Source organism: Bubalus kerabau, chromosome 12 (genome assembly GCF_029407905.1).
Source record: "Bubalus kerabau isolate K-KA32 ecotype Philippines breed swamp buffalo chromosome 12, PCC_UOA_SB_1v2, whole genome shotgun sequence".
NCBI lineage: Eukaryota > Metazoa > Chordata > Mammalia > Artiodactyla > Bovidae > Bubalus > Bubalus kerabau.
The window spans coordinates 52659650-52686174 of record NC_073635.1 but is presented as its reverse complement, the minus strand read 5'-3'; the positions used below and the strand labels follow the sequence as shown (position 1 = coordinate 52686174).

The 26525-nt window shown below is 39.0% G+C and overlaps 1 protein-coding gene across 11 annotated transcripts in view; it reads left to right on the top strand.

Moving 5' to 3' along the window:
- MYCBP2 (MYC binding protein 2) overlaps positions 1-21619 on the top strand; it is a 260797-nt gene extending 239178 nt beyond the window's left edge. For 7 of the 11 annotated variants that reach the window (XM_055542695.1, XM_055542698.1, XM_055542696.1 and 4 more), the window contains 15 exons: positions 780-860; positions 1897-2163; positions 2970-3253; positions 4955-5051; positions 6890-7009; positions 8919-9020; positions 9781-9909; positions 10276-10408; positions 11658-11761; positions 12922-13113; positions 13921-14028; positions 15135-15344; positions 17867-17974; positions 18622-18787; positions 20783-21619. In XM_055542695.1, coding sequence (XP_055398670.1) covers positions 780-860; positions 1897-2163; positions 2970-3253; positions 4955-5051; positions 6890-7009; positions 8919-9020; positions 9781-9909; positions 10276-10408; positions 11658-11761; positions 12922-13113; positions 13921-14028; positions 15135-15344; positions 17867-17974; positions 18622-18787; positions 20783-20898 — 2217 coding nt within the window. In that variant the 3' untranslated portion in view covers positions 20899-21619. The remainder of the gene's footprint in view (positions 1-779; positions 861-1896; positions 2164-2969; positions 3254-4954; positions 5052-6889; positions 7010-8918; positions 9021-9780; positions 9910-10275; positions 10409-11657; positions 11762-12921; positions 13114-13920; positions 14029-15134; positions 15345-17866; positions 17975-18621; positions 18788-20782) is intronic. The other 4 variants (XM_055542697.1, XM_055542694.1, XM_055542693.1 and 1 more) reach the window with 1 other exon arrangement.
- Positions 21620-26525: the final 4906 nt, after the last annotated feature.

Here is a 26525-nt window from a genome sequence, read left to right as displayed (position 1 = left end):
CCTACACGTGATAGGCACTATAAAACTTCAGCCTTCATATTTCTTCTTGTGATAGGTTTCTTTGTTTACTGTCAGTGTTGGAGTAACTTAAGACCACCATTATCAGAGAGTGTTGTTAGGACACTTCCTTTCTAACCAAATGTCATTTTCCTGAGTTGCTCTTCTAATAACCAAATATAGGATATGAACTAATAGTGTTCACAGTTTGGAAATAGATTTAAACAAATTGACACGAATTGACTGATTATAAAGAAATCCATGAAGTATACTTCTCTGGATTTCTTAAAGTCAGAAATTTTGTCCTTTTTATGGTCATTTTAGAGAAGGCAATGGCACCCCACTCCAGTACTCTTGCCTGGAAACCCATGGACGGAGGAGCCTGGAAAGTTGCAGTCCATGGTGTCGCTGAGGGTCAGACACGACTGAGCAACTTCACTTTCACTTTTTACTCTCATGCATTGGAGAAGGAAATGGCAACCCACTCCAGTGTTCTTGCCTGGAGAATCCCAGGGACTGGGGAGCCTGGTGGGCTGCCGTCTATGGGGTCACATGGAGTCGGACACGACTGAAGTGACTTAGCATGCATGCATGGTCACTTTAGCCAATAGTGATTTCTTCAAACTTACTATCCTTCTTCTTAGTGTTATAGATCTCAATTTAAAATGAATTCACCTTGTAAAGATACCTGCATAATTACTTATCAAGACATTTTAAAATGTCGAATCTATGAATTTTATTAAAAGAGCCTGCTTCCTTTTCTTCCCCTTTTGTATCTAAAGGCAACATCAGACGCTGACCTGAAAGAACATATGGTTGGAATCATCTTCAGCAGGAGTAAACTGACTAACCTGCAGAAACAGGTTGGTCAATAGTCGTTTCATAATCTCCATCAGTTTTGTTTGTTTTTAGGGTGTAAAGCATTTTCCAAAATTTATGGGGGCTTTTTTATGCTGACTCTTTTATAGGTCCTGCAGAATGTGTCTGCCTTTTTCTAGAGAGGAAGGAGTATGTTGGCATACCTGCATCACTTTAAAGACTTTGTTATCAATGTTAACTTTCTTACCTTGCTGCTCTTTGTTTTTCTCATTTTCAGGTAGATTGTTTCATTTTGGTGTCAAATACCCAGTTATATCAGATTTCATTTACATTTCCTGTGTTCCTTTCCCCTTTGTTTTTTTGTTTGTTGTTGTTTTTTTAAATTTTTCTGCTGAGCAGTTATAATGTTAACTAAACCAGTGTTAGATATTTCTAATTATCACAAGATGGTATAGTAGCACTAGATCATTCATGTAATGGGAATTCACTTCGGGAATACCTAAATAACATAAAATCAGCCCTTTCAAAGTCAAATAAAATACTGACTTTTGAATTAGGTTGTAAATTGGCCCACTATTTTAACTTTAAACACTTTAAGTCTTTTTTAAATAAATCACATAAACTTATTTGTGCTTTATCTTTTTAACAGCATTTTATTGACTTGTAGAAGCTACCAGTTGTAAAATGTGCTGTTTTTTTCTGTTACTAAAAAAAAAGAAAATTGCTGCCAATTAAGTTATGAACTGTATCAATTACAAAATCACATTATGAGTAGAAATATGGGGGAAACGATGCCTTAGAAGTGATTAAATATGGTGATTTGTTTTCATTTCATGTCTTAAATCACAGGCAGGGGAATTGGTAACCAGTATAGCATTCATTTCTATACTAATTGATTTAAATACTCAGGTTTTTAATTGTCATTTTCCTTAATTGTTTTTAAGATGTGTTAAGAGAATGGTATGATGGAGAATTAACTGGAGGAAGAGTATTAAATTGAGTATCAACTAATATCCTTTTTTTTAAATTAAACCTTACAAATAAACGCTTTTACATTTTCTTTATGTTGCCCTTGAACAGGTGTGTGCTCACATCGTCCAGGCCATTCGCATGGAAGCCACCAGAGTCCGCGAGGAATGGGAACATGCCATATCAAGCAAAGAAAATGCCAATTCCCAGCCCAATGATGAAGACGCCTCCTCTGACGCCTACTGCTTTGAGCTGCTCTCCATGGTCCTGGCCTTGAGCGGCTCCAACGTGGGCCGGCAGTACTTGGCCCAGCAGCTGACTCTGCTCCAGGACCTCTTCTCTCTGCTCCACACCGCCTCCCCACGCGTCCAGAGACAGGTGACTGGCACATCTCCTACCTGGAGGCTTATTTTGTTACTTTTTATTTTTAATTAATTTGTTTATTTCATTTGGAGGATGGTTACTTTACAGTATTGTGATGATTTTTTCCATACATCAACATGAATCGGCCACAGGTATACATGTTTGAAACATTGTTAAAAATTATTCTAACAAAGAGAATCAGTGTTTTTTTGGGGGGGGGGTGATTTGTTTGTTTGTTATAGCATATTTTGATTTTTGGATTGTATTTTAACCCCATGTTTTTCTTTTTGGCTCATTATAGTGAGAATATGGAAGAACAAAATATGTTCCATTTTAGTGCTATTGTGATAAATAGTATTCCGCTACTCAGCCTTATTACTGTAAAATATATAATGACCAAGTAAGAGATGTGTTTTTTTCTTGCTGCCCTGGAGTGGTAGTCATATGAGAAATTAAATCAAGCTTAAATCATTTCTCTGTCCTCGAAACTTTTGAAGTCATAGAATGGCAGCTGGACTCAAAAAAAAAAAAAGAAAAAAAAAAGAATACTTTAATTAAAACACGAATCTTTTTTCAAAAAATTGAAGTATAGCTGATTAACAACGTTGTGTTAGTTTCAGGTGGACAGCGAAGAGATTCAGTCACATGTACATGTTATCTATTCTTTTTCAAGTTATTTTCCCATTTAGGCTATTACAGAATATTGAGCAGAGTTCCTTGTGCTATACAGTAGGTTCTTGTTGGTTATCTATTTCAAATATAGCTTTGTGTATATGTCAATCCCAAATCTTTAAATTGAATTCTTTTATTTTTCGTACCAGGTGACCTCCTTACTAAGACGAGTTTTGCCTGAAGTGACCCCTAACCGTCTGGCCAGCATTATAGGAGTCAAGTCTCTCCCGCCAGCAGATATCAGTGACATTATTCACTCAACAGAGAAAGGAGATTGGAATAAGCTAGGTATCTTGGACATGTTTCTAGGATGCATTGCCAAAGCACTCACAGTACAGCTAAAAGCCAAAGGAACCACCATCACAGGAACAGCTGGCACCTCCGTGGGCAAAGGAGTGACAACAGTCACCCTCCCGATGATTTTCAATTCCAGGTGGGTCATTGCATCTGTTTTGGTACAAAAATAGAACAGAGTGAGCTACTGTTTGAAGGTTTCAGACACTTCAGATTCCATCTTGTTTGCTTATTTACAAATAGAAGCCATAAATGACTGACCTGTGTATGAAAGAGAATGCTGTGTATAATAAAAGTGTCTTTTCAAATTAGTGGAGAAAGAAAAATTTGCTGAGTATATGATGTTAGAATACTTCCCAAGTCAAAACAAAAAACTATAGACCCTCTCACCATGTACACAATAAACTTGAGATCAACTGAAACTTCACATATTTTTGCTTTTAAACTGTACTAGGACAAATTATAGAACATTTTTGTAATCATCAATTTGAGAAGATGTCCTTAAATAAAACACAGAACCTGAAGTAACAGGAAAAGACTCAGAGGCCTGCAAGTGAAAGTTGTTTGTTTTTAAAATACAAACAACTGACTTGGAAAAAAATATTTAACAGTTAGTAGGCAATGAATTATTAGTCATAATATTAGAAGAATGACTACAAATCAATGAAAAAACAACCAATACAGATTTCTGACAAGAATAGTCAGTTCAGAGAAGAAAAATTAACAAATGCCAGGACTTCTTGGTGGTGCAGTAGTTAAGAATCCACCTTCCAATGCAGGGGACGTGGGTTCAATCCCTGGTTAGGGAGCTAAGATCCCACATGCCGCTGGGCAACTACTGAGCCTGCGAGCAGCAACTGCAAACCCACGCGCTCTGGAGCCCACGTGCCACAATGACAGAGAAGACTGTGTACCACATTTCAGAGCCCATGTGCCGATCCAAGACCCAACACAGCCAAAAATAATTTAAAGTGTTAAAAAAATTACCAATGCCAATAAATAAAAGGTGCTTCAGTGGTAGAGAAATGTAGATTAAAACAATAGTGAAATATCTTTGCATTGGCATAACTGACATCTAATTAAATTGCTAAAACCTTTTTGGATGTCAGTTTGATAACATCAGTCTACACATGTATACCTGTGGCAGATTCATTTTGATGTTTGGCAAAACTAATACAATTATGTAAGGTTTAAAAATAAAATAAAATTTTAAAAAAATAAATAAAATAAAAAATAAAATATGCATATCCTTTGACCTACCAGTTTTACTTCTGTAGAACTGTTTCTCTCAAAAAATGTTCATACATGTACACAAAGATGTTGTAGAGGGCTGTTTGATACAGAATTGTGTATAACAGCAGAAGATTAAGGACATCTGGAATAATGCTAGAGAAAGAGCCAATTCATGACATTAAGTACCAGAATGTTATAAGTGTATCACTTCCTTCATCTGGATAGTCTTGCCAGGGGCAAAAATGTGAGCTGAACTAAACTGTAGTAGATTAGTCGTGTAGTTGACATATTCTGGTGCAAGCTCTTATCTTTATGTGGACTGGTAACAAATAGTTTGTGTTTGTGGATCTATTTTGAATGGTACTGTTCTAAAAGATGCATGCAAAAATAATGTTTCATATTTATAGTAATAAACAATGAAATACTTGAAAGGGAACATATATCAGAATAGCTACTCTCTTAGAGTTGAAGAGATAGATTATGAGTAATATTGTGATTAATTTTCTTTTAAAATGCCCTAACCAGTTGAATCATTTTAAATAAGGTTTTGACTTACTCATTTGTAACTACTACTGGTTGGTTTACAAATGCTGACTTTTCTTTGCAGTTACATCCGTCGAGGTGAGAGTCATTGGTGGATGAAGGGCTCTACTCCTACCCAGATCTCAGAGATCATCATTAAACTTGTTAAGGATATGGCCGCAGTAAGTTCCCAGTAGAAACCTGATTAACAAAACAAGTAGCGTAATCATTCTACTGAATTGTTAGGACAACATTCATGTTATTTTGCCTAATTCACAAGCTCTGTTTAGTAAGTTCACTGTCGCACCCTTTGTCTTTTCAGTTGGTGAAAATTTTTCCTTTTGTGTAAACTGTGTGCATTTCAAGCTTCCCAATTAATTTGCTTGAGAAATATTTCCGTAAGTCTTCCAAGGCTTAAAGCTTAAAAAACAAAGTATACTGTTTGAACCCTACAAAGCAGCCTGAGTCCAAGACTCTAGACGAGAAAGGGCCTTTTTCAGTGTGACGTTTTCTCAGTCTTCCGTTGTCACGGTTTACTGAGTGTCCTGTACTGCCGTCCAGGTTTTACTTTTGTGGGGAGATCCGGGAGTGTGGAGGAAAGGTCATTACTTCTCAGGGTGCCTGGCTCTTGTACTTCCAGGCGTCCAGCCCGAAGAGGGCAGGACACTGTGGATGGTAGATCCTGAGAGGTGGAGTAAACGGCAAGCACTTTGGAGGAGGAGGAATTGAAATTGGAGCTGTCCCTTTAACGACTGCTAGCACATGGATATGAGATTAGTAAGCATGTTCTGGAAAAAAATGAAGTTCTGTCACATTTCCAGCAGCATGGACATTTCCTCAGTGGTAGAAATGGAGAATGTTTTCAGTTCTCAATTAAGCTTTTTGAGTGTGTTCACTGGATGAACATATGTAGGAAGGATGTTTGGGAATACCAAAATTCTATAGTAGTGACATGTTGGTTTTCAGTAAAAATCAAGTCAGCAAATTAATGTAGTTGTAATTTAAATCCATTTATGCTCTTGGGTTCCAGTAATACTCCTCTAAAGCAAATCAGCTTAGATGTATGAGCTCTATGTTAAATAACAGGGTTTCTTGATCAAAATGTCTCAGTCATAGACACCTTAGTATTTCTTATGTTTTTACCTATATGTAAGGTGAAATGCCCTTGAATTCTGTAGGAAAAAAGTTCAGTTCAGTCGCTCAGTCGTGTCCAACTCTTTGCAAACCCATGAATCATAGCACACCAGGCCTCCCTGTCCATCAGCACCTCCTGGAGTTTACTCAAACTCATGTCCATTGAGTCGGTGATGCCATCTAGCCATCTCATCCTCTGTCGTCCCTTTCTCCTCCTGCCCCCAATCCCTCCCAGCATCAGGGTCTTTCCCAGTGAGTTAACTCTTCGCATGAGGTGGCCAAAGTATTGGAGTTTCAGCTTCAGCATCAGTCTTTCCAATGAACACCCAGGACTGATCTCTTTTAGAATGGACTGGTTGGATCTCCTTGCAGTCCAAGGGACTCTCAAGAGTCTTCTCCAACACCACAGTTCAAAAGCATCAATTCTTCGGCACTCAGCCGCCTTCACAGTCCTACTCTCACATCCATATATGACCACAGGAAAAACCATAGCCTTGACTAGACGAACCTTTGTTGGCAAAGTAATGGCTCTGCTTTTGAATATGCTATCTAGGTTGGTCATAACTTTCCTTCCAAGGAGTAAGCATCTTTTAATTTCATCATCTTCAGTGATTTTGGAGCCCCCAAAAATAAAGTCTGACACTGTTTCCACTGTTTCCCCATCTTGGGAACCTAAATTTTTACATACTTTTCTTTTGAATCATCTAAATAGTAATTAGAGGTTGAGTTTATAATATGGTTGTGAAGGATTTTTAAAGTATGTCCTTTGATCTAAAATTCTACTAGCAAAGTTTCCTGTTTGGTGAGGGATGTTAAAAGAATAGAATTTTCTGCTTTGATTATACCTATCTGGTTGCTTATCACATTATTCTGTCCTGGTCATTAGGGTCATTTGTCAGAAGCGTGGTCAAGAGTGACAAAAAATGCCATTGCGGAAACCATCATTGCCCTGACCAAGATGGAGGAGGAGTTCAGATCTCCAGTGAGGTGTATTGCAACAACTAGGGTAGGTTTCCTTGATTTGGTCTGTATTGTTGTTGCCTGTTCTTCTTCCTTATAGGTTTAAACAAATTTAAATCAATAAGTCAGCTTAATTTACTTTTTTAAAAAATTTACTTTATTGAATAGAGTTGATTTATAATGTGTTAATTTCTACTGTGATTCACATATAAATATATTCTTTTTCATACTCTTTTTCCATTACGATTTATCCCAGGACATTGAATATAGATCCCTGTGCTATACAGTAGGACTTTGCTGCTACCAGTTCTCTGTATAATAGTTTGGATCTGCTAATCTCAAGTTCCCAATCCATCCCTTCCCCACCTGCTTCACTTTTTTTTTCATATCAAATATTGTATTTATTGAAAAAGTATGAAGGGTTTTTTGGTATTACAAGCTAAGTATAGTAATTTTTAATATTCACTGTTAGGCGTTCTTTGTCATTTGTTTTTGTTATTTTTAAGGGAGCTAAGGATATACATCCCTCATAGCTCCACTTGGTAAAGAATCCACCTGCAATATGGGAGACCTGGGTTCAGTCCCTGGGTTGGGAAGATCCCCTGGAGAAGGGAAAGGCTACCCACTCCAGTATTCTGGCCTGGAGGATTCCATAGACTGTATAGTCCATGGGGTCGCAAAGAGTCGGACACCACTGAGCGACTTTCATTCACTATTTATCCAAGGACTTTGTAAAGGGTGCACTGGTTTCGTATTACCTGTATGTCAGTGTGCTGTGTTTCTAACGATGTTTCCTGATAACTTTAGTACCAGTGTGACACTGTGATAGGCCGAGATCCTTTAAAGACAAGACCCCTACCTGCTTCTTCCGTAATAACTCAGTTGTCCTAAAATAGAGCCGTATGGCCTACTTACTGACTGTGTAGGCCTTACTTTTAAAAAACAGAAAGTGTGTGCAGGGCACAGTGGGGCAGAGTCTCTTAGGAAGTGAGATTGCATCCTTCAAATGAGAGATCTACTGTAGATTTTAACCTACCTAGTATCATGTCCCATACACTTCCAATGAAATTTGACATTTCCTTGAAGCAGAGTAATGTGACAGCATTAGGAAGAAGTAAAAACTGGTAGAAACTGCCTAAGCTAATCCTCAGAAGTCTGAAAAATAAGATACATTGTATTTCCCTTGGGCAGAAAAAGCCAGTTGATGCCACGTTGCCAGTGCTGCACAGGTTCTGAGGTTGGCTCTCACCTTTCTCCTTGCACACTTTTCTTTTGGTTTTTCTTTCCCCGCTTTTCTTCTCTCTTTACTCCATATCCAGTGACACTCATTTGCACTTCTCAGCGTTGAAACATTTGAGTCATTTTCTATTTTTCAGTAGTGAAGTAATAGTCTATATAAAAATAAAACTTACACTTTAAGCCTCAGAAAATTCTAAATTGTATTTGAGGACAGTCTTCTAAACCTTGTAAGATGTTGACTTATTCCTGAGAAAGTGTATCAAGCCTGGCACTAACTAGGCTGTTAGGTGCGTACAGAGATTTCCGAGAATCCCTTACTACCCCACTTCTCATGGGACTGAAAAATTCAACAGCCCTTTCTCCCACCTTCCTTGGAATTCATTGCCACTACATGGAAAAATTTATAGGAGACACTGGTATATTAAGTATATAAATTTATGTATTGATACGCTGTTTACACATTAGAATAATAAGGGGTAATTTTATATGTCAGAAAGACAACAGAATGGTTCATCCGAGCAAGTCGTTTATTCGGTACGTTTGCGTTCCTACTATGAACCTGGCGCACACAGTAGTGGGCGTGTGTGCCTGCTGCCACGTCTGGAAGACCTAAGTACCTCTGGGGACCTACACCTTTTCAAGTCCAGCTAACATTGCTTAGCCATGGCAGTCCATGTCCTCTAAGTCGGTGGTATAACCGCGTTTCCTTTCACTAGCTCTGGCTTGCTCTGGCCTCACTGTGCGTTCTCGACCAGGACCATGTCGACCGCCTCTCCTCAGGGAGATGGATGGGAAAGGATGGACAGCAGAAACAAATGGTAAGATCAGAGTTACTTTATACAAATCTAGCTTGTTTTTCTTTATACTAAGCTTTAGCCTAGCTTTACTCCACGTGTCAAAATGCACAGTTAGTGGAACTCTTGAAAAATGGCGTCACATGGCCCACGTTCATCTCACAAGTCTCTGCAGTTGGGGTTTCCTCTTCATGGCATATCAGGGGATTTAATTATGTTGAGAAAACTTCTCCTTTCTTCTCTGAGTCATGTTTGCATCTTATCAAAAGTTGGTTTTAGCCAGACTCTGATTCTGTATCTAGATTTTGTACTAAAATGTCTTATGAGAAGAAGGAAATAAAGCAGTAAGAGAGCAACATGAGATGCGATTTATTCACAAATGTACTTAGAGTTTGTGAAGTATCCCTTGCTTCACCAGAAGGAAAAACTTTATATAGGCCCTTTAAACATTTCCTTAACATTCATGTGTCAAAAATGCATTATTTATTCATTTAGCATACAGAATGTTTGAATATAACAGGAGAAATGTTTTTAAGTCTCTAAAAAAAAGTATAATGATTAATTTGTTCCATCACTGAACATACGTAGCCCATTAATCATGGATTTGGGGATTTTTTATAGTTATTTACATTTGCCATAATTCTGTTTAATGTTCAAATTCTAAATTCTTATCAGAGTTCAGAGTAACAATCTGATCCTGTTGTAAATAAATCACATTCAGGGTGTATGAGTATTTAAGCCTTTCTGGTTAATCTGCTGTAACATATGGAAATGTCTTTTCTAGCCAATGTGTGATAACCATGATGACGGTGAAACTGCAGCAATCATTTTGTGCAATGTATGTGGAAACCTGTGTACTGACTGTGACAGATTCCTTCATCTTCATCGGCGAACCAAAACTCATCAAAGACAGGTGACGATTTCTGCATTTACATGCATAACAGTGTCTGGAACATAAAATACATTCAGTGAGAAATAAAAGTGGGAAAGAGAATTGGTGTCATGGGGAAGAAAAATGGACCTTGGAATCAAAGACCTTGGTGAAATTCCCAGCTGTCTCATTTACCAACTGTGTCAATCAAGAATGTCGTTTAATCTCTGAGACTTGGTTTCCACATTTATAAAAAATGAGGTGGTTGTGAAGGTTAAAGAGAAAACTAGAAATACCTGAAGTTTCTTAGAGTGCCTAATAAATTATTCATTATTGCATAATTAAATTTTATACATCTTCTTTGAGAGTGATAAATTTATTTCCTTCTTTTTTTTAATGATACTCTAGGTCTTCAAGGAAGAAGAAGAAGCTATAAAGGTTGACCTTCATGAAGGTTGTGGCAGAACCAAACTGTTCTGGTTGATGGCATTAGCAGATTCTAAAACAATGAAGGCAATGGTGGAATTCCGAGAACACACAGGTAAACAGATTTAAGGCTGAACCATGCCTAGCAACTAGAGTGAACCATCCCTACTGATTATGGTTAAACTAGATGTTAGTTTAATTTAATCATTTAATGTGAATAATTTTGAGTGTTTTCTGGTAAGTGATCATGACAGCATTGATCACCATCTATATTTTTATATCAGTGTTCTATATTATAAACTAGCTGTGCAACCTTGAGCAAGTCATTTTATCTGAAACATGAATTTTTCATTTTGATTTTTTTTAACTTTTTTCATTTTTTGATTTTTTTTCTGGAGTATTCTCAGCTTAAAGGTACATTGAATCTTAGAAATTCCCGATTTTCAGCACCTCTTTAGTCTGCTGTTTATCTGACTGACACAAATTTCTAATTTTGGTGTTAGGCATAAATCTGACAAATTTAAATATGAATAACTTTTCATGCTCCAAGAGCATAGTCTTTTTTTCGCTCACTGCTGGTTTTTTTCCGCCTATTATTCCTCCATACTATATATTACATTAGTAACTGTTCTAGTGTTTGAACCATCCTTGTAATTATGATATAAACTGTTCATTTAAAAATATATTTTCTGTAAATATTGCTAAATTCAGTTGTTATATTTAGATTTTTATACAATATTTATGTTTTATAATGAGCTTCGTCTGTATTTTTCAAATCTTGTTTTCTTTCCTTTTGTTCTCTTATGGATTCCATTCCTTCTTCAGCTATTTCAAATAGATTTAAATTCCTTTCAAATTGCTCTGTTACCTTCAGTTCTCTGGGAATTTTTCTGTTATTCACATTTCATATCCTCTGGTAATAGTTTTTCTCTATATCTTGTAATATTGTTGCTGGGAAAGGTACTTGAATGATTTCTCTTTCTTCCAAGTATTTTTATTTAATTTTTGTTGTTATATTTTGTCTGATATTGTGGTCTTATAATGAGGGATCTGACCATAGCTGCTCGACCTGCTGTCTTGACTAGTCTATTTCTGTGGTAAAGTATAAATAAATTAGTTAATAATTTATTTGGCTTCAGATAGCTCTTTAGTTTCTTATCCTTTTGTGTGTGTGTGTGATTATTTGCTTTGTAATTAGGGCAGCTTACAACCATTCGGCTACAAAACTGCCAGGCTGATTTCTCAATTATAGCAAGTGATACATTCCTGGTTTGCTTTTTTTTTTTTTTTCTTTCAACTAGTTATAGTAAAATATGTAGAAAACATATGCTTAAGGAGGATTTTTCTTTTCTGCTTGCGCCTAGGAAAACCCACCACAAGTAGCTCAGAGGCATGCCGTTTCTGTGGCTCCAGGAGCGGAACGGAGTTATCTGCTGTTGGCAGTGTTTGTTCCGACGCAGACTGCCAGGTGCGTGTGGCGTCGGGCCGTCACAGTGAGGAGGAGCTTGCTTACATGTTCCCTCATGACACCTGCACTTGGTATAAGTGAGAGTTTGAGCTCAGAATCACTTTCGTTTTCTAAATTAGCATATTACCCATGTCAAGAATTGGATGTGTTACCAAAGCTGGAGAATGATCAGTTAAAGCCCTCAAACCCAAAGCAATCTCTTTTATGTTTCCCAGCCGTCACCATTGTATATATTTAACATTTTCTTCTGTGCTGCTGTTGCTGCTGCTAAGTCGCTTCAGTCGTGTCCGACTCTGTGCGACTCTGTAGACGGCAGCCCACCAGGCTCCCCTGTCCCTGGGATTCTCCAGGCAAGAACACTGGAGTGGGTTGCCATTTCCTTCTCCAATGCAGGAAAGTGAAAAGTGAAAGTGAAGTCGCTCAGTTGTGTCCGACTCTTAGCGACCCCACGGACTGCAGCCTACCAGGATCCTCCGTCGATGGGATTTTCCAGCCAAGAGTACTGGAGTGGGATGCCATAGATCTATGGGCTGCATTACACATTTTTTTGTTTCCTTGAATTTGTTTAAGCCTAAACATCTATATATGTCCCATGCTATCCAAATACTTTGATTATTCACTTTAGTTAACAAGAATTTGGATAAAGTCCAGATAATGAAAGATGCCTGTATTTTTTGTAATCCCCATTTTGATGAAGGGTAGTTGGTTGGCAACCCACTCCAGTATTCTTGACTGGGAAATCTCATGGACAGAGGAGCTTGGTGGGCTATAGTCCATGGGGTTGCAAAGAGTCAGACATGACTGAGTGACTTAACACGCACACAGTTGGTGATTGGATGATTAATGTCAGGAATTTTTTTTTTTAACTTCCTGGCTATGCATGATAACAAATAGACTAAAATTGCAGTTCAGTTTTTAATCAGCTTTCCCTTTATGTGGAGTAAAATTTTTTTTAATCACATTAAAAGAAAAATAAACTTTGTTAATCCTAAGTTATATTCAAGCAGAGAATAAAAATAACTACTTTTTGGTTATTTAACCTTTTATCTATTTCCTGTGGGAAAGTATCTTAGGAAATTAACATACTGGATATAATTTACCAGGCTGTTTGCCTTTTTTTCATATATTTTCTATGCCGTATTATAATTCACCTTTAACAGGAGTATGCTAAGATAGCTTGTAGCAAGACCCACCCTTGTGGCCATCCATGTGGAGGTGTTAAAAACGAAGAACACTGTCTGCCCTGTCTACACGGCTGTGATAAAAATGCCGCCACCCTGAAGCAGGACGCCGACGACATGTGCATGATCTGTTTCACGGAAGCACTCTCAGCCGCGCCAGCCATTCAGGTTGTCTGTGCTTTTAAAGCATTAAGTGTCTAGATTTTTCAGTAAGAAATATAAATACACTCATCAAGTAAAGAAGTGATTGACTCTTTCTTATAATTAGGTGAAACTGTCCCACTAATGTCTACCAGTTTCTTAAAGAGCAAATGCTCTTTTTGTTCTGTGTCCATGTTGTACACTGAACTTTCATCTGTGGTTTGTTTGAGCCTGTATAGTCAAGTGAATGTCTGAAGTATTCATAAGGGAGAAAAAAAATAATTATTCAATAGCTTCTCTTCTTAATTTCCAAAATTCAGCATGGTATTTTACAGCATTATGTAATTGATCCGTGCATAATAATGCATACCTCTATATATAATGTATATACATACATGTGTAATATACTAGTAATATTATGGAAGTTACAGTTTGCTCAGTAAGATTTTCATTAACATTTACTGGTTGGTTGTTTATATGTTCAGTTCTTGTGACTCTAAGACAATGAGTATTCTCAAAAACAAATCTTAAATTTCTTAATCAATAGTTTCTTCTTCTTCTTCCTAAGAGATACAAAACTGAATATTTCTCATTTCTCCCTAACCCAGCTTACTCTGTATAAGGTGATATTGATACATAAATAATGAAAATTGGGAGAAGCTGAAGATCTCGTTCGTAATGTCCCATGAATAACAGAAGGCTGGAATTTTATTCTACTAAATTTCTAGATTTTTCTCTTACCTGCTCTAAGTAGCAGCCTACATTGAATAATCTGTCAGTTACTCGTAATTATGGTTATTACATGTGGTTATAGCCCTTCTCCTTTTTTCCTTTAAGCTGGACTGCAGTCACGTATTCCACTTACAGTGCTGTCGACGAGTTTTGGAAAACAGATGGCTTGGTCCAAGGATAACGTTTGGATTTATATCTTGTCCCATTTGCAAGGTATGGAAAGCATCAGAAATTATATACTTCCTATTTATGTTCATCTCTGTCTTCATCTTTTGTCTTTCAAAATAAACACGTGGCCGCATCTCTAGGTGACCTTCCCAGTCTGCTGTGTCTCAACAGCCCCCTTCAGTTTCTACTCTGTTCACACAGGTAGTACCTAAGAATATAATAAGATCTGTATCTATTATAATACATTTCAAGACATTACTTGTCCCTGAAAAGCTAATTAAGTTAAACTATTACTTCAGAAAATTGATGTAGATATTGTCGTGCATCGAAGGGCACACATCAGTGCTTTCAGACCCCTCAGGGTTCAGACCACATGACAGAACAGTGCATGACTACCCAAAAGAAGAATGAGCCTGTGGTGCCAGTAGGTGCTCACAGCTGCCATAAAAGAGTAAAACCTGGGCTTGAAGTGCCATCAGGACAGATTCCTTAGAGCGCAGGGAAAACAAGGAGAAAATTCTCCACATTGTGACACATCTCTGCAAAGGCAGTGACCAGAGGAGCAGCTATTTTGGCAGGCGAACGGTGCTTAACACAGAGCTTGTTCACGGGTGTGCTTGCACATGGTGTGTAGCGTGTAACATGGGCTTAGCACAGCCATTGGTAAGACTGAGCCACGTTCAAAAAGACAATAGTATTTTCTCTCCCTTTTCGTTTGGTGCCGCAGAGAAAAGTCACGTTTAGGAAATGATACAGGAAAATAATAGAGAAATACTATTTGTTCATTTCTATTATGTAATCTACCCTACCCCCCAGGAACCAAAACACACACACACACATACACGTTTGTGGCAGCAGGGTAACCTTTCATTCCAGGAACAGCTAAGGCCGCAGGAGATATATTTCATACTTGGAAATATGAAGCTGCTGCAGTGGAATTTTCATGTTTGTGCCCCACTTTTGCTGCTCTTGGGAAAATACAGGCTTGTGAGGACTGTCCAGGATTATTTTTCAATGGTATTTTATTTAGGAAATGTTTCCATTATCTCCTAGCACAGTGCTTGGCACTTAGATGAACACTAAGTGTTTCTTGAATTAATAAATAAACGATTCTTTTGAGTAGAGAATGTTCATTTTTTTTTAAATTTCAGAACAAGATAAATCATATAGTGTTAAAAGACCTGCTTGATCCAATAAAAGAGCTCTATGAGGATGTCAGAAGAAAAGCCCTGATGAGACTGGAATACGAGGGTCTGCATAAGAGCGAAGCTATCACAACTCCTGGTGTGAGATTTTACAACGACCCCGCTGGCTACGCCATGAATAGATATGCGTATTATGTCTGTTACAAATGCAGAAAGGTATGCTGTTAATCATATGACCAGTTTTTAAGGACTAGAGATTACCTATGAGATTAAGAAGCTGAATTGTCAAATGACATCTAATTATTCTCACACCTTCAGTCTGAAGTTAAAAATGAAAACGTTTGGTGCTCTGCTTCAAGTAGAATTTATTTTCTTAGTTTGTTTTGGGCTTTTTTAAAAAAATATATACAAATTGTTTCCAGAACATGAAATATTTATCTGCATAATCTCTTTCCCATCAGTATTGTTTGTTGAATCCAGTTACTTCTTAAATAAATTTCTCTTGCTTAATTAACTCTTTTGACCTTTCCCTTCTAAAAATCCTTGCCTCCTCGGTTTCCAGGACAAGACTTTTCCTGGTATCTTCCTGCCTTTCTGGTCACTGCTCTTTAACTCCCTCGTAGAGTTTCTTTTTATTCACCTACTCTTACATATTGTTTCCCCAGCCATCCATTCTAGCCCAGTAATACCTCCGTGCCTTTGGTGACCTGCAGACCCATGCTTTTGCCTACCTGTATTGTTCTGACCCTCCAGAATTTTTTAGATTTAGATATAAATATCCAATTGTCTACCAGACATTTAGATTTCTCACAGATACTTCTGACTCTCTCAATCTCCAGTCTGTATTAACAAAGTCGGTTCTGCCTCTCAATCTCTTCTGAGCTTTTTTCCTTTTTCCTACATCTTCAGCAACCTGAATCATTTCCTTTGGTAATTACAGGAGGAACCTTCTCTCTGGGCTCATTGTGTGGAGCCCCTAACCCCTCCACTCCATGCTCCACACTTAACAATTCCACTGGTCGATGTTGAATCTGACCGTGTCGCTGTTCTGCTTACAATCCTGTAGCCTGCCCCCCACCACACACACCAGCTCTCCAAGCCTCATCTTCCAACATGCTTCCATTTGTGCCCCGGGCAGCAGATTACGGAACAACTTGCAGTTCCCCAAACTGGGCCACGTGTGCTCCCTCACTGGCACCTGCATGCCGTCCTGTAGGCCTTTCTCTCCCTGGAATGCTCTTCTCTGCCTCCTTCTCTACATCTTACTCTCACCTGTGACCCCCCCCCCCATCCCCACACGCTCTGACGTGTGATCAAATCTGTCTGATCACACTTCTGGATTTGGCTCAGGCTTCTCCTCTGTAGTGTGCCCCACCCCCTCAGTGCCACCACGCCATTCTGATGTCTTGAATACATCCATCTTAACCCTTCTTATTCTGCATCACAGTGATGTTCACATGTCTCTCTGTCCCACTTGGTAAGTTCCATGAGGATGAAGACAACTTTTTAAAATTTCTCTACCTCCAGTAGTTGGTGCTTATTAGACACCGTTAATTGGAGAATGAATGAAGGAAGGAAGAAATCAATATATGAAAGATGCATAGTCTCTCAACATAAGGAAAAGAAAATACAGATAATGAATGGCAGGCTAAATAGACGAAAGCCAGGAAGGCAGACAAATATCCACACTCTAGGAAAGACCAGTGTGTACCATTTATTTGTGAACCTTGAATTATTACAAAGAATAAAATGTTATTTCTCTGTGTTTAATGTACTGGATCTCATAAATAAATATTGTACTACCATACAGATGAGAGTCAAATGCCTTAGGAAGCCAAGCCAGGAATCTCGAAAAGTGAAACAACTGGAATAGGCCCCCAGGACAAATGAAATACTTCTGAGGCCTGATTTAGCCAGTGCACGACCATTTATAACCTCTATCAATGAAGCCTTGTCTTTCGACCTGTTTTCTAGTACAGATAATAACTTTCTGTTGACTCATTTATACAGAATTATGGATACAGTTTCTTTGGCTATGAGACATGTTATATATGCAGAATGCCCCAATTATAATTCATTGAATTTATTTTGTGCCCAAAGCAAATACAGATAAATTACCCATTGTGATAATTTCATATATTCAAGTATCTGTATTAGATACTGTTGAGTTCCTGCATACAGTGTAGCTCTGTAAGTATGAGCAGTGTTCTGAATGGAATATCTAAATTTGCCTTTCCTTTTTAAAAACTTTTATATGATCATGTTTGATTTTTTTTCTTTCCCATTAACCTCAAGATTATAATTTTACACTAATATTTATTTTAGGCATATTTTTAGAGGAGTAGATGGGAATATGGTATTTAATATTTTAAAAAGGAAAAACTATTCAAACTTTGCCTTGGAAAAGCATAGTTTCTCTTTACCACTTAATATCCTGTTCTTGATATTTATTTGGAATACTATCCATTCTTTTGTTATTTTGCTATCACAGTTCAGTCTTTGAACTTCCTACTGTAAGCATGAATCCATTCCAGAATTGCAGAAACCATATTTCTTGTCCTGAACTGTTTCTTACAGCGGCATCCTGTATAGGTGTCCTCTTGGCATTGCAAGGGAATGTCTAACAGACAATAATATTTCCAGAGGCCTCTCGATTCCACTTCCACTGCAGCCACACTGGACCTCCCATGGCAGAGTTCTCTGTTTGCTGCTGTAATCTAAGTGTCTTCCCTCCTTAGGCATATTTTGGCGGTGAAGCTCGCTGCGATGCTGAGGCTGGACAAGGGGATGATTATGATCCTAGAGAACTCATTTGTGGTGCCTGTTCTGATGTGTCCAGGGCTCAGGTGGGAGAACATTTTATTAGAAGGAACAGTTTAGAAATGTTAAACATCTGTTTTTTTAGACTACTAGTATAATATCATGGGGATGGTATAATAGGCTTCTTCCCCATTATTTTCTGCAATTTATAGGGCAGAGTATAATTTTCCAGATCATCTTGTATATATTATCTCTTTTGGATGCTGTTGGTATTTGTATTTTATAATTTTGTGTCCCATAAAATAATCACCATGTATCAACAAGTAATAAATTTTACTTATTTCGTTTTCTTAAACCTGCAGGCACACTTTTAGGATTTTCTCCATTTCAATGAAATCTTAACAGTACATCTCTGAGAATGAGAGATAAAAGAAATATTAATAAGTTTTCAATTTTGTTGACCAAGAAGCATTCACAGAGAAATTATATGGATAGCTTATTAAATAAGTTGTTTATTATGGAGCTGGGATTTAAACTTGGGACTTCGTCCAAACCTTTTGGGCCAAGCCACACATTTATTCAGTGTTTTAATGTATGTATCATCAAGTTTTCAATCAGTTTTGAGAGCTATATATACTCTCAAAGCATGAATTACTGAGCTATGTATATGATTATATTAAGTATAGTTGAAATAAACTCACCATAGTCTTGTATTTATTTTCTTTCGCTGTAGATGTGTCCAAAACATGGCACAGACTTTTTGGAGTATAAGTGTCGCTACTGCTGCTCAGTAGCTGTCTTTTTCTGTTTCGGAACAACACATTTTTGTAATGCTTGTCATGATGATTTTCAGAGAATGACTAGCATTCCTAAGGAAGAACTTCCACACTGTCCTGCAGGTATGCTTTCAGTATTTATAAACACGATTATGGTGTACATGGTCTCTGGTTTTATTCATGATCCCACGAGAACACTTTGTTTCAAGTGGCAGAAATCCAGTTCAGACTGTCCTAAACAAAGGGAATTCCTCAGCCCTTGTAAGCTTCCGGCTTTCTGAATGAAGTAGAAAGATGACCATCAGGAGCGAGGGGCTCAGAGCGTGGGGACTGAGAAGGAAGTCAGCTAAGGATTAGTAGAAGGATTGCTGCTCAGTACTAAAGTGCCGTGAGAGGTTTGAAATTATTAATTGATAATAGAACCATTTAAAAGGATTTTGGTGGGGTGGGGGGGTGGGGAGTCACACATCTGCCTTTATTGTGAGCAGCTATGAACTTTTTTTTGTTTTTAAATGAAGTCTGGAATCAGCACCATGAAGTGGACAAGTGATTTAATCTAGAATCGCTGGGAATCGGCAGCATAGTGAGTGAGCATCAGAGAGCCAAGGGAATTAAAGAAGCCACTGAGACTACAGGGGAAATGATGGTCTTTGGAGGTCAGGCTGAGAGAAAATGAATGTGAAACCAAAAGGAGACTGAAAAAGTCAGAAGAGGTCGGGAGGCTAGTGATCACAGTAAGGTAGAATACCAGGCTGAACAGAAGTGAGAGCCGTGGAAGGGGAGATAAAATGTGAACACAGAGGAGACAGATCTAAACCTAGTCAAAATACACACACACACACACACACACACCACATACACCAGTATATAGTGGTGTTAAAGCTGGGAAAGGAGATACACGCTTGCATCCATTGCTTATCAGCACGCAAATGGCAGAACCCTGAGGTCCCTTTCAAAGTTGCAAATTTATCTACCCTTTAGTGATCCCACTTCTGGGGATACACCTACATGTGTTAGAAAATTACTGAAGAGCAGATATACAGGGTTATTCATCACATCCTTGTTTATAATAATACAAATCTGTAAACAATGCAGGTATCCCATAAGAGGTTGGTTAAATGCTAGTTACTGTGCTCTATTAAAAAATGAAAGGGATTGAGGATGGAGTTTCTATGTACTGAAATGAAAAGATCTGTAGGAGATGCTTTTAAATGAAAAGTCAGAGCAATGTGCATAGTATGCTGCCTTTTGTAAGAGGGAGGGAAATGGAAAGATATATTCTATTTGCATTTAAAAAGCACTGGAAAAATTCATAAACTAATAAGATTGATTAACTATTGCGGGAAATAGGAAAAATTGGCTAAAAATGGGGCAAAAGTGACTTCTTTTTGCGTGTAATTTTTTAAGTATTTTTATTTTTAAACCATTTGAAATATATTATCTATTCCAGAACAAAGATAATAAGATGAGTAGGCTTTGGGTTTTTTTTAGTATGGCTACTCTGCTGTTCGCTTGTGTCAAATAAAGATTGTAACTGTTCTCCCTCTAAAAACTTTTTTTTTTTACAGTAGAAGTACTTTATGACTTTGAAAGAAGCAGGATGAGAATAATGTAAGACTAGAGTGTTTAGGATAATGGTCATGATAAGCAGGAGGGGGAGTGTTGAGCTAAGGTCAGCGAAAGAAGGGTGTGAAAAGGGGACAGTGTTGTATAGACAAGGACAAGAGTCCAGATTAAGAAGTTGAAGAAGAGAATCCCTCTGTCTGTCCATTCCTTTCTAGAAAATTTATTGACTGCCTTGTTGGTACCAGGGTACTTAACTCTTCACAGCACTTGTGAGTTAGGTATTGATGAGGGCCTAGGAGTCAGAAAAATTATGTTAACTTTGCCTCCGTTTCCTTATCTGTAAAATGGGATATTTTCTGCCTCTGTGGCTCCTAGAGAATTAAGTGGATTGCTATATTAGATAGCATCTCAACAGTAAGCACACAAACCTCTGCAGGTGTTTTTACTTTCGTTTTGATTTTAATTTTACTATTCTTATTTTTTTACCATCACATTAGATTTGTGTGTGTGTGTGTTAATTATATTCTTTTGCCTCCTTCAAAATGTATACAGGTCCCAAAGGCAAACAGTTAGAAGGAACCGAATGTCCTCTCCATGTTGTTCATCCTCCCACTGGAGAAGAGTTTGCTCTGGGTTGTGGAGTGTGCAGAAATGCTCACACTTTTTAGAACACTCAGATTCCTTTGTCTACAGAGAGAGAAGTTGCCTTCATCTCCCAAGTGGATGTGGTGAAGTTTAAACTCTGCTCAGGATAAGGACGGGACCATTTTTACATCCATAAAAATGAACCATTCACAGTGCAAGAAGGATGCCAAATACCATGTACATAATTCTTGCTATGGAAAGTTTCCCCATTGTTTCAGTTTATCTTCTTTTTGAACCAAGACATCAAACTTGTGAGGTGTTTGCATGTGGCCATTATCGTCATTGGCCTGTGAAGCATTGGACATTTATAGATAATTGATATCAAAGAATTGCCATGCCCATGGACTAAGAATGATGCTGGCTTTCAAGCAAAAACAAGAAAAATAATCATTGTTTATTGTATACTGCCTTTTTGTAATCCTGTACAATTGCATCACGGGTGGGGATAAAAGAGGAATATTCTGTTTTATTTCTTAGACTGTTATTTAAAAAAAAAAATATTGTGTTAGGATGGCATATAAATGTAATAAGTATCACTGTATATAAAGATATCAATGTTTGTCCTGTATAAGAATTACTAAATTACAAATGCAGTTTCATTTAAACTTCTAGGTTAAGTTTGAGCCTGAAATTTTAATGAAGTGCAATACTGAGTGTGCCTCATTATCTCGCAGCTGTAAACATATTGGAATGTACATGTCAATAAACCACTGTACATTTTTATACAGTGATAAAGTCTAACAAGTGTGTATAGTGTTGACTTGGGAAAGACAGTCTAAATACCTAAGGTCTAAAAACTCTATCCAGTTTTCCTTGGAAAGAAATTTACTAACATAGCACAAATCATAACTTTCATAACTTTTAGGGAAAATAAGAGTAGTAATGAAGTACAGTGCTGGAATCTTAACACTGGAGGGAGAGATGGATGGATGGATAGATAAATAGATATAAATGGACATATGCCAGAGATAGAAGAAAACATTTAAGAAATTGACCAACCTCCACTTTCTTAACCAGTATCTTTTTGAACTTTTATAACATGATTTATTACAGACTATATGTTTTGGTATATCATTTTTTACAGTTAAATCAGATTATATTTATTTTATGAGACCGACAAAAGTTTTGATCAGTTTTGTTCTAAATTCCCGCTGTTGAAAATACATAATTTATCAGTATCCATTATTTTAATGCCATTTGTTAAGCATTCATGAGAAATTTTAAATAATCTTTGCCTTGAGGGAACTTAAAATATAAAGAAAAGATAAGTCTGAGCACAGATAACTAATTAGAGAATCTTGTAATAAATCACATAAAAATTTCCAAGGCAAATGCTTCAGGGTTTAGGAAAGATTGTTGGTGGTGGTATTTTGTTTTTGTTGTTTTTGTTGTTGGGAGTGGGATTAGCTGCTACTGCTACTGCTAAGTCACTTCAGTCATGTCCGACTGTGCAATCCCATAGACGGCAGCCCACCAGGCTCCCCCGTCCCTGGGATTCTCCAGGCAAGAACACTGGAGTGGGTTGCCATTTCCTTCTCCAATGCAGGAAGGTGAAAAGTGAAAGTGAAGTTGCTCAGTCATGTCCGACTCTTAGCAACCCCATGAACTACAGCCTACCAGGCTCCTCCATCCATGGGATTTTCCAGGCAAGAGTACTGGAGTGGGGCCCTTTAAGCTGCCTCTTGAAAAATAAATAGCATTTCAAAGGCGGAGATGTAGAGAAAGGCCTGAGGGAAAAAGGTGCACAGAAAATTCTTGAATGTGATAGAACAGTGTGAGTAGTCAAACTTCCCTGGTGTTGAAAACCTTACTGCAAAAACAAACAAACAAACAAAAAATCACAAAAACTGAAAGTGAAAGTCGCTCAGTCCTGTCTGACTCTGCGACCCCAGGGACTATACAGACCATGGAATTCTCCAGGCCAGAATACTGGAGTGGGTAGCCCTTCCCTTCTCCAGGGGAGCTTCCCAACCCAGGGATCAAACCCAGGGGTCTCACAAAGACTGATGTGATGCAGTTCGTGCAGGGAGGGGGCTTGCTGAGCCAGAATGAACTTTGAAACGGTACAAAATTCCCCTTTCATCTAAATAAGGTACATCTGAACCATCCCTGAAAAAGTAATGACGATACTTCTTTCAAAATCCCTCAGGAGAAGGACATTATGCAGACTTCCTTTGTATTAGTGGCGGTGCCCCAGCGTTGCAAGCCACATTTAATTGCCCAGTGTGTTCAAAAGTGAGGGGAGTAATTTGTTGTTACTGAGGGCATTTCTGGTGGTCCCAAGTCAAACCAAAAGGGTTGCAGGCAGGACTCGTTCAGTTTCAACTTTCAGAATACTTGGGATTAATCATTCTGGAAGAAACCCTGAAACCTGAAGCAGAAAAGGGTGCTGAATGCATTCACATGTTAATAAGCCCTCCCAGTTTGTCTTTGACAAAGGGCTAGATGGGACTCTCTCTGTAAATTCAAAAAGATTCCAGAACCTTCAGGGCAACAGCCGTTTTCTTCAAGAGTCATTCTGCCCTGATGATGTTGGGCAACAGGTATCAGGAAGGGACGGTGACACTGCTCCCAGACAGCCCCTCAGCCTGGCTTCCACCTCAGCAAAGCTCTGCCTCTCCCTCCTTTCCCAGCCCTGCCTTCCACAGTACTCCTGTCCCACGGCCAGGCCTGTGGGAGGATTCTGAGGGCACAGGCTCAGGACTGGCTTTCAGACTTTCCAGAAACCACAAAGTAGGTCAGAGACAGAAGCAGTTCCTGGGTTCACCCCAGAAAACCAGATGTGATGAGGCTGCGGTGAACACATCTGACTTCAACTCGTCAGCCACAGGAATGAAACTTAAGAATGCCACACAGATAGGAGGCGCCACACAGAACTGTGATCTGTGTACGTAGGAAGAAGGAAGGAAAACTGTGGAACTGGCTTGACTGGCGTGAGCCGTCTCAAGTGAATAATGCTGTTGATAAGCAGGGATAAAAACAGCAAAGCCCTGAAACATTCTCTCAGTGACTCCAGTTTCTCTCTGTTTTTGAGGAAATATTTTTAGTCATATTCCAAATGTCTCAAAACCAGAAAAGCATTTTATGAGTAAGTACGTTCTGACTAAGCACAGAAGGCCAATGGCTCGGGCATACATGGGGCTCAAGAGTACTGTGCACCAAGGTTTCAGATGCTGTGCACGGAACACACCAGGCAGGAAACAGCAGAATCATGAGAGCAAGTGTTAGAGATTCTGGAAATAAACTCTTTTTCTGTTATATTTTCAGACCTGGGAAAAGCCAGTTTTCTTAAGCAGCTTTCTGGCCACAGTCTGTTTAGGTCTAAAAATTCCTTATTCCATCAGTAAGCATTTTTGAAAAATATATGCAGTTCTCTATTAACTTTTCACATACAGTGATTACTTATTCTCCTTCTTTTTCAGCTTTTCTCAGCCCGACATCTCTCTCTGGCCACTCTGTCACTGAATTCCACCATTACCTAGTCACACATGTTTCTGACGGTGGTGATATGATGGAAAAGTACCACTCCTTTTCCTGAGAACTGCCAACAGTACAACCGAAGTCAGAGGACTTGGGTTCAAGTCTCGAGTCAGCCTCGGTTTTGACTGTGTCACCTTAAGTCAGTCACTTATTCCTTTTGGTCACAGCTTCTTAGAAGTAATAATATCTAAGTCAGTTGAGCAAGCGTTCACAAAAGTGCTTTAACCCACACAAAGTATTATTCGAAAGTGAAGAGCAAAGAAGAACATTTATTCAACACCTCCTCAACAGCAGGCACTAAATTCTAAGCGTTTTATTTAATCCTTCCAGCAACTCCATTGCTTCCCCCAAAAGAGCTGCTAAGCAGACAACTGAGTAGGTAAAACATTAATCTCATTTCAGCAGATGGTTTTAATCTCATTTCATCGGTTTAAAGAAGTTAAAGAACTTGCATTCCGTTTCAGCTAATCTAATACAGATTTGGCTGGAGAAAAACCTGAGAGGTGAATCCAGATCTTACTGTTTTGTTGTTGTTGTTCAGTCGTTAAGTCATGTCCAACTCTCTGCAACCCCATGGACTGTAGCAAGCCAGGCTCGCCTGTCCTCCACTATCTCCTGAGTGTGCTCAAACCCCAAATCTTTCTACCCCATCATACTATTACTATAACATTACCAACTGGTCTGATGAAAAGAAGTAATATGAAGTGGTAACTGGAAACCAGTAAAATGGGCAAGAGTCAAAAGGGAACAAAACAGGCTTTGCCTCCAGGACCCGACTCCCACCTCCTTCTGGGATGGAGGAGCAGGGGGTGGGGGTGTGGGGGTGTTGCGGGGGAGGGGTCAGCCAACAGCCTGCACCTGTCCCTCCTAGGAGATCCACTGCAGCACAGCATTTGGTCCAGAGCCACCCTCTTCCCCTGCAGCCCTGGCCAGTGAAAGACAGAACATGGCAGGGTACAGGGCCAGGCCATTTCTGCCCAAAGAATCGCTCTTTTCTGGGCCATCTTTTTTTTTTTTTTAATTTATTTGACTGTGCTAGGTCTTTGTTGCAGCACTTGGGCCCTTTGTTGCTGCAAACAGGCTTTCTGTAGCTGCAGCAAGCAGGGGCTACTCTCAGGGCAGGTAGGCTCAGTAGCTGTGGCGCATGGGCTTAGTTGCCCCACAGCAGGTGGGATCCTAGTTCCTGGATGAGGGATCAAACCTGTGTGGGCAGGCGGATTCTTAACCACTGGACCACCAGGGAAGTCCATTTCCTGGGCCATCTGTATACCAGCACTTGGGCTAGCCTAGCAGAGGGAGATTCCTACAGCCCTGCTGTAGTCCACGGCTTTTCCTGCCCCATACTCCTCCCTGTCCTTTCATAGATGCCAAACCTGCACAACAGTCTGAAAGCTCTCCCTGCCCCGTCAGGCTCCCCCATCCCTTGCTCTGTCAGAGGCACCCCCCTCACACACACAGATTTCTTGCCCCTCTAATGTTATCTTGGCATCCGCCTCCTAGAGGACTTCCCTGACTGACACAGAAGGATAATATATTTTAAATGATTTATGGCTGCTTCACTTCACAAGTGACATAAGGTAACAGAAAAAAAATGTATAGACTATAACAGAGATACTAGATGGAGTTACATTGAAGAAAGATTATGAAAGAAAATCAAAGCCAAGATTAGAGTATGGAGAAGGCAATGGCACCACACTCCAGTACTCTTGCCTGGAAAACCCCACGGACGGAGGAGCCTGGTGGGCTGCGGTCCATGGGGTCGCGAAGAGTCGGACACGACTGAGCGACTTCACTTTCACTTTTCGCTTCCATGCATTGGAGAAGGAAATGGCAACCCACTCCAGTGTTCTTGCCTGGAGAATCCCAGGGACGGGGGAGCCTGGTGGGCTTCCGTCTATGGGGTCGCAGAGTCCGACACGACTGAAGCAACTTAGCAGCAGCAGCAGCAGCAGCATGCAGTAAGTAACCATGCAGTCTTCCATCGTTGCTTGAGAGAAGGCCATCAACTGCACAGTACATTGGTTAGCTAACGAAGCAGGACAAGAAACATGTCCAGTCACTACTTACAATGTCCATTTCCTCAAGAAGAGCAAGGATGGATAAGTTTTGACAAGCATAAGTGAAAAAGGTATTTCAGGGAGAGAGTGTGGTGACAGCTAAGGCGTTGATG